The sequence below is a fragment of the Lineus longissimus genome, chromosome 11, assembly GCF_910592395.1.
Source record: "Lineus longissimus chromosome 11, tnLinLong1.2, whole genome shotgun sequence".
Lineage (NCBI taxonomy): Eukaryota > Metazoa > Nemertea > Pilidiophora > Heteronemertea > Lineidae > Lineus > Lineus longissimus.
This window is the reverse complement of record NC_088318.1, coordinates 12,133,309-12,146,490: the sequence shown is the minus strand read 5'-3', so window position 1 is coordinate 12,146,490 and position 13,182 is coordinate 12,133,309. Positions and strand designations below refer to the sequence as shown.

The window sequence follows — 13,182 nt, the reverse complement described above, 5'->3', positions numbered from 1 at the left end:
ACACATTCAATGGCACATTTTACGGCGGTCAATATAAACCCAATACCTCCCCTCCACTCAGGAGTTGGCACTCATCAGCATTCCTCTCCATTTCATGAAAAATGTCACGGCACGCAAAAAAACCTAAAATGGCTTTAAGTTGTCAAAACCTTCAAATGGCTTGTTATTGGTCGCTAACGGAGGCCCAGGAATAAGACCAAAACAACAGGATGACCTTACTTACCGGTTTGGCCTTCTTGAAGGCAGCAAGTACTAAGTAGCTTCACCAGACAACTTCCTAACCATGTTTTTATTTCGGTGTTGTGTTTGTCTGTGATTTTTAACTAAAGTAACCCTGATTTTTACCAAGAGTAACCCTGCCAATTGGACAAGGTCGAGGCTACTACATGTAACATAAATAATAAAACATCAGATAAGATACTTGAAATATTATGGTAAGATGGGTTTGTCTACACTTTTGACTTAAGTGACCTGATTTTTAAGGTAGGTAACCATCCCAATGGGGCAAGGTTAAGACTACTACATATGTGATATGAATAATAAAACATTAAATTAGATACTTGAAATATGACGGTAACCTTTTAATGATGATGAAACAAAGTATCAAAAAGATGGAAGTTCACTAAAAGCAGCTGATGTGCTTTTATCTCTTCAACTAAATCTATACCGGAGCACTTTGCAGAACTTTTCCAAGATTTTCAAGGTGTCTAGCATAATATTTGGAAGGCCCCTCAATGTTTTGATGGGTGAAAATAAATGCTTTGTGGGTTAACAGAAGCCTGGTATATGATGCTGTAATGAAATGAGGACCAGGAATGGGGGGAGGGGGCTGCATACTCAGATACTTACCTCCGAAATTACCTATCAAAATAGCATAATCAGAGGAGATCCAATAATCAAGGCGATGTGCGTATTGATCCAAAATATTGCAATAGACTTATATGACATCCACAAATTTTTTCAATCACAACAGCTTGTCAGCTGATATTACTACGGCAATGTCACTCTAAACTCGTGGCGTACTATACCACACTGACTGATGGGTCATAATCCTCCCAGGCACAATCACAGAGCTTTATTCAAGCATATTTTCTTTTCTATCGAACAATACTCTGCATAGGTTATTTATTGTACCTGTGAACAATAGGACCGATTCAGGTCCCTGTTTCGATAGTCTCGGGGCCTATTCATAGACCACGACACCCAGGATATATCGGTGATCAAGTGACTAGGACAGACTGTCCCGACGCACGGACCAGACACTAAAATACAAACAAAACCTGTGAAACACCGTAAATAAAAGAAAATGCATATGATATTCAAAAGTGAGAAATATAAATAGTCGAGAAAAACATTTACTTTTTGTCAACCATGGAAATGCCACGCTCAACCAACTTACAGGTTGACCCACCCATGGTATCAAATGTTTTAGGACAATTGGTACAACTCCCAGGCTTCTCTATTCAGGGTCTGACCCTGGAGATGGGGGTACAACCCATTGCCTGACTTATGCTTCCTAGAGTTTCTTCTAGCTAGAAATAGAAGGGTGCAGCACCCTGCCCTTTGTGTTAATGCACTTTCTGTTACAGAATGGCCCCAACTCTGCATTTTTTCTCAGTTCAGCCTGCCTCTTCCTTTGCTTATTTCCTTAATCTCTGCTCTACCAAAATTTCTGGATGAAATACTACCTCTTGAGACAATCAAGGTGTCATGCTATGCCCTTATAAGGTGGCGGGTCCAGTAGCCGGAAAAAGAGGGGGCGTGCATGGCATTGTTCATTAAAATTCCTGGTGTGTTCCAACATTTCATGGTCAATTTTGATCTTCTTTCCCCACCAACCCAACACACCAAAATTACCCCGTTACCAAACCTGTCAATCCCAGGTACCTATGGCTCATCACTTGCAGTCTTCATTTAATTCTTGATATAACTGTCTGAAATCAAACTGATTTCAATTTGAATGACATTCCAACCAGGCAACCTCTGAAAAGGGAAATTTAAATCATCCGAAACACTTGAAACATGTTAAAAGCTTTTTTAAACAAGTTTGTAACAGGTAGATAAAATTAATTAGAGAGTTTTAGGGTGATGTAAATCAAACTTGAAGAGAAATGAAAAATGAGATAAAATGGGCCCTCCATCAGCTGTAGAGAGGGCAAGAGATGGAGGAGAGAGGAGTGCTGACATCTATGCAGAATAGCTGAACTGAAATATCAGCCTGTTAGTCTGAGCTAACATTTCTTCAAGTTCATTTGAATGAAAAACTCAGAACAAATTTGTCAATGACATTCAACAAGGTACAGTGGAACCTCCCTGAGCAGACAGCTCTCTAAGAAGGACACCCTCTCTATTAAGGACAACATATTTTGTCCCAATAGTTGTGTCTATTCAAATTGACCTCAGTAATCAGGACACTTCTCTATTAAGGACTGTACCTGTCAGTTCCGAGGGTGTCCTAAATAGAGAGGTTCTACTGTGATTAGAAATATGGATATGGGGAATTTTGCCGATGGTTTAGAGAAATATTATTTCAAATTAGGCTTTAGATGGAGAAGACTGTTTCTCACAGTTGTAATCAGTCCAAGCTCCACGACAATGTGCCATAGGCCTCACAACTAAGAGTAAGAGACTAAGGGACTGATACTAATTACCAGTGCGAGGCCGAAGACACAAGTTTTGTGGTGGATTCCAATGCCAGTGAAAGAAGGATGTGGTATTTTCTGGGACCCCACGACTGAACACCAGGATAGACCGAAAAAAATGGCCAGCACTTTTGGGAGAGACACCCACATTTAAGCGGATTCTGGAAGAGTCAGTGGATATTTTCTGGAATGAGGCAGCAAATTTTTGGAAAATCCCGCTAGATGGCGTAGCAAGGCGTGTACCGTTTCAAGCCCAGTGCAAACATCCTAACAACAATGCCAACGGCCGATGACCGACGATAAAGACATCATGCAACGTCCATGTGTCACACAGCACCAGTGAACAGAGACAGCAAATTACTTCACGTCCTTGCGGGATGTGATTAGTTTTGAATTTTTTCACCCCGCAAGTTGTTTTTCTGGTATCCTAAAAACCGACCTCATTGGGGGCCTAGCCCTGAAAGTGAAAAGGTACACAAGTGACTGCACAAGTGACTGCACTGTGGTTTCCAATGAAGGCAGCTACCTCATTGAACTCAAACTCATCATGCCATTTATCATTGTGTTATTATTGCCGATTCGAATTCCGTATGGGTTCAAAAAGGGACATCAGCACAACCTCCTCCTCCCCCCCCCCCCCGACCCATGGTAGTATGTGCAGTGCCATGCTGGTATCGCTAGTGGCAGTGCGCACCTGCCGCATGCTGTGCCCACCCAGTGCCAGTGCCAGTGGTAGACTGGTCAGTGGGGCTAGCTAGCTAGCACTCAGCCACTGTCACTGGCAGCAGTTTATTATGATTGTAATACGCACCGCACCTTATTGACTATTGTGTCGTTCAATAGCTGCATTAGTGGACAATACGCCCAAATGTTGATCACATTAATCCAGACATTGTTGCATAGTTTTACATGCAATCAGCGTCCCGTCACAGCTGAGCGGGCACTCAAGTCAGCTGCAAAGGCGGGAAACACCTATGACTCACTGGTGTTCTTCTTTCGATGGTTGTGATTGGATAACAGATTAAAGGCCAAATTTGACCAATCACTTTGCTTCTAACAAATAAGTGTTATATCCGGTGACCCGCCTCGTTCTGATAGTACCACATAATACCTCTTCCGGTTGTTGTTCGCAATCGTTGATTGTGGCTTGAAATTTAGCCAAATCTATCAACAATCATCTCGCTTTCTGTCGATTTAAAAGTCCACAACAACCATGGCAAAACTTTTAGGGAGATTTCTCCTCATGTTACTGCTGGTTTTACCGTCAAGCATCATGTTTACAGGGAATGGTAAGCTCTTGAATTTGGCTTCCCGAAAAAACAGCAGACCCAAATTCTCATACGTGGCACAACTCCTTGTACATTATGTAGTGTATTTTCTGTATGTCTTACGGTATATACATGATATACATGTGTAATGTCATGTATTTATTTTGGCCTCCTAGTCCTTGACCATACTATTCATTTGTGTCTGGGCGGTGGCTGATGTTTACTTCAATCCTGATTATTCAGATGGTTGTTGTTTGTCTGGTGGTGCTAGACCGTAGAGGAACTGATAATAACACACAATTAATTAACAGTAACACACGGACAGAGTCGACTGGAGAGTCTCACAGACTGACACTAATTTACTGACTAATGACTAAGTGACAGTCGAAAAGAGAACGAGAAGTCCAACGGCATCATCCATGAGCATGAGGTCAAAACAACCCTGATTTGGCCTGGCTTGAGTAATGCAGTGCATCACATCCGTCATCGGACTCGGTGATAGTCCTAGAACACCGACCACAGCCAAACGCTGTTGCTGAGTGTCGCATTTGGCGTGATTTACTGCTGCTTTTTGTGGTCTTCAACTGTGACAATATATATCTTGAACTGGTGCGCGGATATCTAGGAGTATGACACCAGAGATGGTTAATTAACCTATGCCATACATGCCTTCCGATGGTAACCTTCGTCAACTCCTGGGATTCGGGTTTGAGTTAACAGCTGTTGAGGGCCACAACAAACCAGGTGCAGGCAAACTTGTACTGTTTCGTGTTACTTTTGTTTGGTTATGCAAATTTGTCTGACTTGGAGCCAATTGGCCTTTGTGGTTGAACTTGAAGCTATCCAATGATGTTACCTGTAGGCATTTGGGCTGATCATTCTTCTGAGAGTGGAGAGTTATGCTATCTGAAGAGGACCCACGAAGAGAGTTTTTCTCGAGTGGCAATTGGAGGAGATGTGTCACTTTCACTTTTGCTCTCATTGAATATGATTCCAATTTGAGTCTGAGGATAGTAGTATAATAGTATTTATGAGCAAATTGTCACCCATCCCAGTCAGGTTCGTTTACATAAGTGGGTAAAACACTGTCATATTCATGTGCTTATAGTTCAAGGATGTGCTTGCACAATGTACATGGATGTAGATTCTGTTAGTTTTTCTTCCAGAGAAGGCACTTTCAGAGGGGCCTGATATTGTGTTGTTCAATTTTTGCTCGGAAGAAACACCAATTTCACACTATTTCTGTCATCTTTTAGATGGTCACTCATCTTTCCTTGTGAATGCTGAGGATCCCATCACAAATGAAGATGAGGTAGTTGATGATGAAACTGAGGATGCCACAGTTGAATCGCCAGAGGATGCGACGCCTGCTCCTACTGAGACGCCAGGCTCTGACGTGACGGAGGGAGAGGCTAAGGTAACAATCAAATAAAATACTCCTTCCAGAACTTCTTGAATTTGGGCAATGACCAGCCGAAGCATGCGCTTACCAGACTCGGCTGTGGTCCTCATTCATGCTATTTCTGATTGGGCTTTTAGAGGTTTTTTATTGAGCTGATGTTTGGTCAGCATCCGTAGGACGCAAACGAGGTTCCTCATGATGATAAACACCCCTTAACACTTGAACTAACTTATGTAAGTTGTTAATTAACTGATCTAATCTGAAGGAACTTCCACCTCCTCATTATAATTTGAGACACTGACCTGGTCTTGTCTTGCTGCCCTTGAGCTATTTTTCTGTCGGCTTGAGCTTTCATTTTGAGCTTTCATTTTGAGCAACGCAAGTTTTCCAATTAGCAATTCTGGGCGCCTAAAATTTGGAGAAAAAAAATACGACATTCGAATGATGCATTCTCTTAAGTTAAATGAAAAGAATTTTAGTGGAAAAGTTTCTCCTCAGACCTGTAACATGAACCCTGTGGGATGATGATGAGTTATAACATCTCAATTCCAGCCTGATGAAGAAACGACTGAGGAAAAGCCACTGAAACCCTCCCCAAATGCTGACACCAAAATTCTGTTCACCAAGCCTACCAACATGGGTAAGTTTTTCCACCAAGTGCATCAGCAATTTTGAAAATGGTACTGCATATTAAGCGAGCATTCTTCCTTAAACACATTGTTAAAATGCTGCATTCTATTTCATGCTCTGGAGTTGCTTGGGTTGCTTGGCCTGCACTATGTAGGAATTCACAGCTGCTTCTAATTATTAAAGCACATGTTACGCGGTAACGGTACGGTTGGTAACATGAAAAAAGCTATCGCTGCAAGGGAAAATTGTTGTATTGTCCAAACTGAAAATAACATCACTCTAAAATAACTCCTTTGAATTATCTTCCTCATTGACTAGTTGCAATCTAATGAAGTTGATTCAAGTTCCTTATGATGATACAAACCCTTTTAACACTTGAATTTGATAATGTAAGTTGTTAATTAACTGATCTAATCTGAAGGAACTGAACATCATTAAGCTGTATTCAATTCTCAACAATCAGCGTCTGACAATAAAGGATAGGCCTATGTGGGTTGGTTGTCAAGGGATGTTAGTTATGCCCTTAAAATCCCTCGAAAGATGATATCGTTGAGATGCGGTGGCAGTTGCCTGATTTTGTTCTTTTCTCTTTCAGAATTCCCTGCTGGTGTCCTTGTGAAAATTCTCGTTGGCTTCACCAACAAAGGAGAAACCGAATTCATGGTTGACAGCATGGACGCAGCCTTCCGTTACCCCCAGGATTACAGCTACTACATTCAAAATGTAAGAGAAAAGAAACCCCCCCCCCCCCCCACACACACACACACACATGTCCAAGTTATTTTTGAATCCGATAAAGACCCGTATCCAAACAAAAAAAGTATTAGTTCCTAATGATGACTACAACAACATACTTTCCTTCACATTGAAGGGAACCGTGTTTCCCAATGTAACTGCTATAATCTGAAGGAACATACTCTCAAATCATCTTTGGTCTGTAATTTACATGAACTATTGTGACAAAAGTGAACTGATTTCAGATTCAGTATAATTTGGGGGATTTCCCCTCTTGTCCATTTGTTCTTAGAAACCATGGGAAGTTAATCGAAAGTTTAATTCATTCATCCTTATGTGTTTCCTTATTTCAGTTCACCGCAGTGCGTTTCGATGCAACAGTCGCACCTAAAAGGCAGCATACTTTTGAATACTCCTTCACTCCTAGCGACCAGTTTACCGCCAGACCATTCGGATTGACCGTCAACTTGAACTACAAAGACAGTGTAAGTATGATCGCTTCATTGGTATAAATTCCTTGAGATGGCATTTTTCATTTGGATATCTTGTGTCTGAATGGCCGTTTCTGTATATAACAGACAGAGTATTTCGTTCCTGATGATGATCACCATTCTGCTTTATCAACCATGAAAGCAACTTGATCTAATGAGCCTGAAGGGACTAAAGACTTTCAGTCCTGTTCAAGATTTGTTACTTGTTAGATTCGTTGATTTGACCGTTTTCTTTGATACTTTCAGGAAGGCACTATTTTCCAAGACGCTGTATTCAATGATACTGTCAACATTGTTGAACTTGATGAAGGATTGGACGGAGAAACGTAAGTTAACGTGAGGAAATAAAAATCGCGCTGTTAAGTGGAGGGGCATTGTCGTGTTGCTGTTGCAGAATTATCTTTATAAAAAGACAATGTAATTTCATTTCGCACTAAAATTAAAAGACCTAGCCTCGAGATAATTTCTGAGGAAAGGAAACGTGGGTGCTCTTTCGTCAAAGGATAATACCGTTATGACTGACGTGGCGTCAGATCGGGAGAAGTACCGTTGGGGTGTCCTGACGTCTCAACCTTGTTAATTTCTGAGAAACAGATTGCTTGAGCGGTTCAAAACTTGTCAATAAATCCAATCGGACAATCTCTAAATTTGTTTTTTGTCCATTTCCAGTTTCTTCCTGTACGTGTTTTTAGCTGCAGTGGTTGTATTACTACTGGTTGGAGCCCAACAGCTATTGTCCTCATTCAGTGTAAGTAGACTTCAACTGAAATCAGTATGACAAGAAACGCAGTACACTTCAGATTCCAATCTGAAGATCAGACTTGGAACCTACTATGAACAGAATTTTTCAAAATAAACACTACATTTGAAACAATTGTATGCAATACATACATGTATGTGTGGAGCAATGGTGAGTGTCACTGTGCTGGACTCTGTACTTATCACTATATTGACCTCAATACATGATTGTAGAGCATCCTGATTTTGACAGGTTGACAACATGTACTTGAAAATCGATGGAGGCCTACTGTTTTCTCATACAGCAAGATTAGACTTAAATTGACATTTCTCACTCATGATAAGACTTAAATTGATATTTACATGTACACAAATCTGTCTCAAATGTTTTGATTGTGAGTTGCTTTATATCATAATAGAATAATGACACTTTGATAGCAATGTCAGATGTGCACGTGTCCTCCTTGACACTCTCAACTGTACATTCAGACAGCCCTGAAATAGACTCTTAACCATTCAGTCTGTGGCCATCAGGTTTGATGACCATAACTGTCTCATTAACTGAAAATGTCTCAATAAAAAGCTTGCAAGATCCAGTGGGACACTGACACCTTTTAAGGATCATAGGAACAGTCCACAACGTTTAATCTAGAAATTGTGGCTTGGTATCACTATCAGTTATACTTGGTTCAACGTATGGTGTGTTTAAGAAAAAGACATAGCAAGTAAATACCGTACTCCCAATTTTTAGAACTTGCAGGAAGCACTCTCGGCGCTGACTGAAATTAATTTCAATAAGCCTTGAACACAGTTTAGTTGCTCCTTTACTCTTTTGTTTCTTTTCTTTTCCCCTTGTGGTTTTAGCTATTGCAATACAATTCAGGTTCTACTTGCATACCCTATTACAGTATATGTTTTTTTACCCAATTTCACTTCTGTGGCCAATTACAATTTGTGTTCTGTACTGAGTGCACTGCTTATGTTTATTTTTATTTGGTTTGATGATTAGGTTCCCATCAATGAATGGACACACAAGTTCACTGATGCTTATGAATCTGCTTCCAAGGTAGTAACTTGGGTTAAACGCTTTGATACTTTCTGCTCGCTACGAATATCATTTCATTTTATTTATTTGAGGCCGAGGTATTTTCTCATTTCTTCATTTGGTTGGCAGGTTTTATTTTGGTTTCAACAGAATCTATTCCGCAAATAATAGTGAGCCTGCAGATTTGCTTCATAGGGTTGGGACATATCTTGTTAAGAAATAATACCTCGTCTTGACAAGACGGACATACATGTTTCGAAATATCTTGTTATTGGTTCATTCCATCGGGTTTCAGTTCCAAATTCTATTTCGGCTTTAGTCATACAGTTAAGTCTGCAGCAATTACACTGCTGGTGGCGGCATTTTATTCTATTCAAAATTCTCTTCTATTCAAAATATTCTTGTGCTGCTGCACGTAGCTTTTCAAAATGAAAATGTTTGAAGTCTTAGAGGGAGTCGAAATGATGTGCAACCACTGTATTTTGTTGCCTCTTGATACGAATACTCGCTTCATAGAAATTGAAGACATAAACATGTTGCAGTCTGTCTGTTCCTTGTGATGATCTCCTCTTTGCCTGATATCATGAGGGCTACTCTGATCTAATGAGTCTGAAGGAACCCATGATTGTCACCCTAAAGAAAAAAACGAAATACTCAAATGACCAGTTGTGCTGGTAATAACAATGATTATGATGAAGGAACTACGCATTTACTCAACTGAAGTTGACTATCTTGTTTCTTTATTTCTATCCTCGACATCTTAATCTTTGAAGACTACTCTCCATTTTTGTGTTAATTATCTTTCTCTGTTGCCAATTTGACTCTTCAGTTCAATTCAGTTTTAGTTTTCTTCATTTTAGCAGTCACTTCCAGGTTTGGTCACTCAGTGGTTTTCGTAGACTTTCCTCATGTAAAGATTGTGATTTCTCATCTGTTTCCTTGTCTTCACAGAAAAAGCGATTGTCTAGACCAAAACAGCAGCGTGTAGAGATGGGCACACAGAATAATGCAGATGTTGACTACGATTGGATTCCCGATGAGACTCTTAAAAATAGCAGTAAGTACTCGTTGTAACAATCAGATGGAAGTAGAGAAGAAGATTGACCTTTCTGGCACTTGAATCGAAGTGATACATATAAACTGATGAAGATCATCAAGCTGTAAATAAGGGTTTTTTTTAGTTGACAGGTCTGTGCCATTCTCTCAGAATGTTTAAGTTGTAATTCTTTTGCAGATAAATCGCCAAGGGCCCAGAAAAGTCAAAAATCGCCAAAACAGTCGCCAAGACAGAGACGAACGAAGAGGAGCACCGGAGCTGATGAATGAGTCGCAAAAACTTTAGGACTTTAAAAAATAAAAACAACCCTTGAATAGTGAGACACATTTGGAAATGCTATGCAACTGGATAGAGAAAACAGTGACATTGAGAGCTTGTTTGGTAACATTATGAAGGTGGGGACACTACAGTGGGCATATCTGACGATTAGTTTCCAACTCTTGCTTTGTTTTTTATTTATATATTATGTTTTATGACTGTTTCTGGTACAGATTCTGGCCATGTAGCACTCCGCACTCTGGCTAAAAGTAGCTCGGAAAGTATGTCATGATCACAAAAAATAATGTCAAAACTCGGACAAACTGATATCATTTCTCAGTCGCACAATGCACAAATATGTTGCGAGATCTGGGTGACCTGTATTTGTTATGTCACGAGTGTGGAGTGCTGTTAAACCTCGCAAGAGTTGAAAATTAACTCTGGATACAGTTCGATAAGGAAATCAATGAAATCGTAAAATATTGAGTTGAGAGCACATGAGCTCTTATTTGGCTCATTATTAGGTCTTTTGACAATATTTGGGAGATTCATTGATTGGTCAAGGATAATATTTGGGAGATTCATCGATTGGTCAAGGATAAGGTGATATCCTTGTTTTCAGTATGATGAATGGATTAACGATCATTCTGATTTTCTGCTCAGATTTAGATTTTTTTAAAAAGCTAAATCAAAATGTAGCGATGATACGCTGTGCATGAATATTTGAATGGGTATGTCCATTTCGAAATGCTAATGATGAATGTCAGTTAAGTTCGATGAATATCCATCTTCAGATTTTCAAATAAAGTCGTATCAATTTTCAAGGAAATGTTTATAAGCCGTGATTGGCATTTTGTTCCAAAATCAGGTGGTGGTGGTTTGCCTGCGTGTTGGGAGCGGTTGCTGAATTTCTAAGGTTGTTACAAATGTGTCTTGTGGCTCAAGGTTAGTCTATTCCACGACTCGCTTGTAAATTTCACTGTTACATTCTTGGAGCTTGTCACCGAGTCATGCCCCTTGTTGTCGCCAAAATACTTTTTGTGTCCGTGAAAAAAGGTTGATTCTCTAGTTAATAGGCTTCAAAGAAGGCGAATCAGCGCCAAAACAAATCAAATGTGCACACTCAGAACACGTCAGAAGGCCTAAGCCGACTTCGGACAATGCCTAGAGACACAGCGATCCTTTGTTCAAGGTGAAACGCATGACTGGTCAGCGCCAAAACAAACTTCTTCGAAATCGTCAATTGATTGGAACGAATGTCTGAGCCAACCAGGAGGGTTTCGTTTCGAAATCTTGGCGACATGAACTGAAAATAATTTTGTGACTGTCTTCGTTAAGATTCATTTAAACCCTTGCTCAATACTTTGTCCCCATTGCTTTAGCTTTAAAATACAAACTACATGTACATGAATATTACAGTGTATTGAACAACAGTATTCAGGCTGTGCAGTGTAAGAAAGCTTCCATAGGAATCCCACTTGTAAATACTATCACCATAGTGCACTTTACCAATCAGAGGGGTTTGCGTCAATTACTAGTCTGTTATATGCTCAAAGAGCAAATGTCTTAAGTTTATTTATCTAGATTGCGACAATGATTGACCTCCCCCCTTGGTTCAGAAAATAGGGAGTATTTAAGAATGTTGGGATGCTGTTTGCATTTACAAACGGATGCATGTTATTTTGTAAGATCTTCTTTGGCCTGGCTGATGATGTTGTGCCAAGTTTTACTGCCCTTCATTTCTTCATCTGTAGGTCTCTTAGTTGAGCTTGGGATGGCTCTGTCTCATCTTTGTGCAAATGGTTTTATGAATGACTGTCAAGACATTCCAGCTATTATGGGACATCTTAAATGAATGTCCAAAGGGATTTGTATGCAATTCTGTGTGACTGTTGGGGCATTGAGGCACTCGCACAATTTTAGAGTTAAATTGGCATTATAGTTAAGTTGGTTTAGTTCTTAGTGCTATATATGTTTCAAAGACTTGGAAGGGACTTGGCAGTTGGCCTTCCATGTGGGCAGTAAGGAAGATTGAGTCCATTGACTGTAATTTGTTATGATGATGGTGAAGAGTGCACAATGTCATAATAATGCAGCCTAGGTATAACCTCATTGAGGGTGGACCTTTTCCTTGACCATCCTAAATAAAAAAGGAGATGGTGAGTGAACTCTTCCTTCCTGTACCGTAATACAACTAGTACCCCATCCGCCAGAGTAGTCTCTGCCCCTGTGGCATCTGCTTGCCAAACGTCTTTCATGAAGACGTGCAAATCACACTGTGTTTTGTTTCCATCTTGTGTCGGTGCCTCACCTCTTCTGTCATTCAAATAGATTATCAAGTGCTTCATTCAAGGTGATTGCAGGGCAACACTCTCAATTTCTACTTAAACAAGCAAGAGTGTAATCATTTTCTCAAAACTTTTGGGTTGAGTTGATAGAACAGTGGAACTTTGTTTTTGAAAAGTACAGCACATTTATACCCTCTTGCGCCATTCCTATTCTGAGGATTGCTCCCCAAATTGCCAAAACCAGGTAAATGAGCTATAATGACACAAGGAGATAGCCAAAGAAATTGAAGAACTCGTGAATTCACAAAAGGCAGGCAAGATTGAAAAGAACTTCCAGTCCATCTCAGCCTGCCAAGTTCAGAGCTATGGGCCTGGTTGTGCTGTCATAAGGGGTGTCACAAGTTGTTCACAGTATATGCGATGCTGGTGTTGGCAAAGAATTCATGAAGGGTGCATCGAGAGGTTGATGTCCTGCAATCGCCCTGAACAATATTTTGAAAATTGATTAATGAAATTGACCAAATAAATATTTAAGATTTTGACATCTGTATTATTGTTCTATCTATGTCCATCTTGACCCTCAAAGTTTCCTGCACCCTTTGGATATGCTCCCCAGTTCACGTAATTG

General features: G+C 40.1%; 1 protein-coding gene across 2 annotated transcripts; it reads left to right on the top strand.

Annotated features, from left to right (window-relative positions):
- Positions 1-3,761: 3,761 nt before the first annotated feature.
- Positions 3,762-13,096, top strand: LOC135495442 (translocon-associated protein subunit alpha-like). 2 transcript variants are annotated; one of them, XM_064784089.1, is made up of 10 exons: positions 3,762-3,931; positions 5,167-5,327; positions 5,865-5,952; positions 6,538-6,665; positions 7,031-7,162; positions 7,415-7,494; positions 7,838-7,916; positions 8,916-8,972; positions 9,903-10,008; positions 10,186-13,096. In XM_064784089.1, exons 1-10 carry the CDS (start codon positions 3,856-3,858, stop codon positions 10,275-10,277), a joined length of 999 nt encoding a protein of 332 aa, XP_064640159.1. In that variant the 5' UTR covers positions 3,762-3,855; the 3' UTR covers positions 10,278-13,096. The 2 variants fall into 2 exon arrangements, with proteins under 2 accessions (XP_064640159.1, XP_064640160.1); XM_064784090.1 differs by lacking the exon at positions 8,916-8,972.
- Positions 13,097-13,182: the final 86 nt, after the last annotated feature.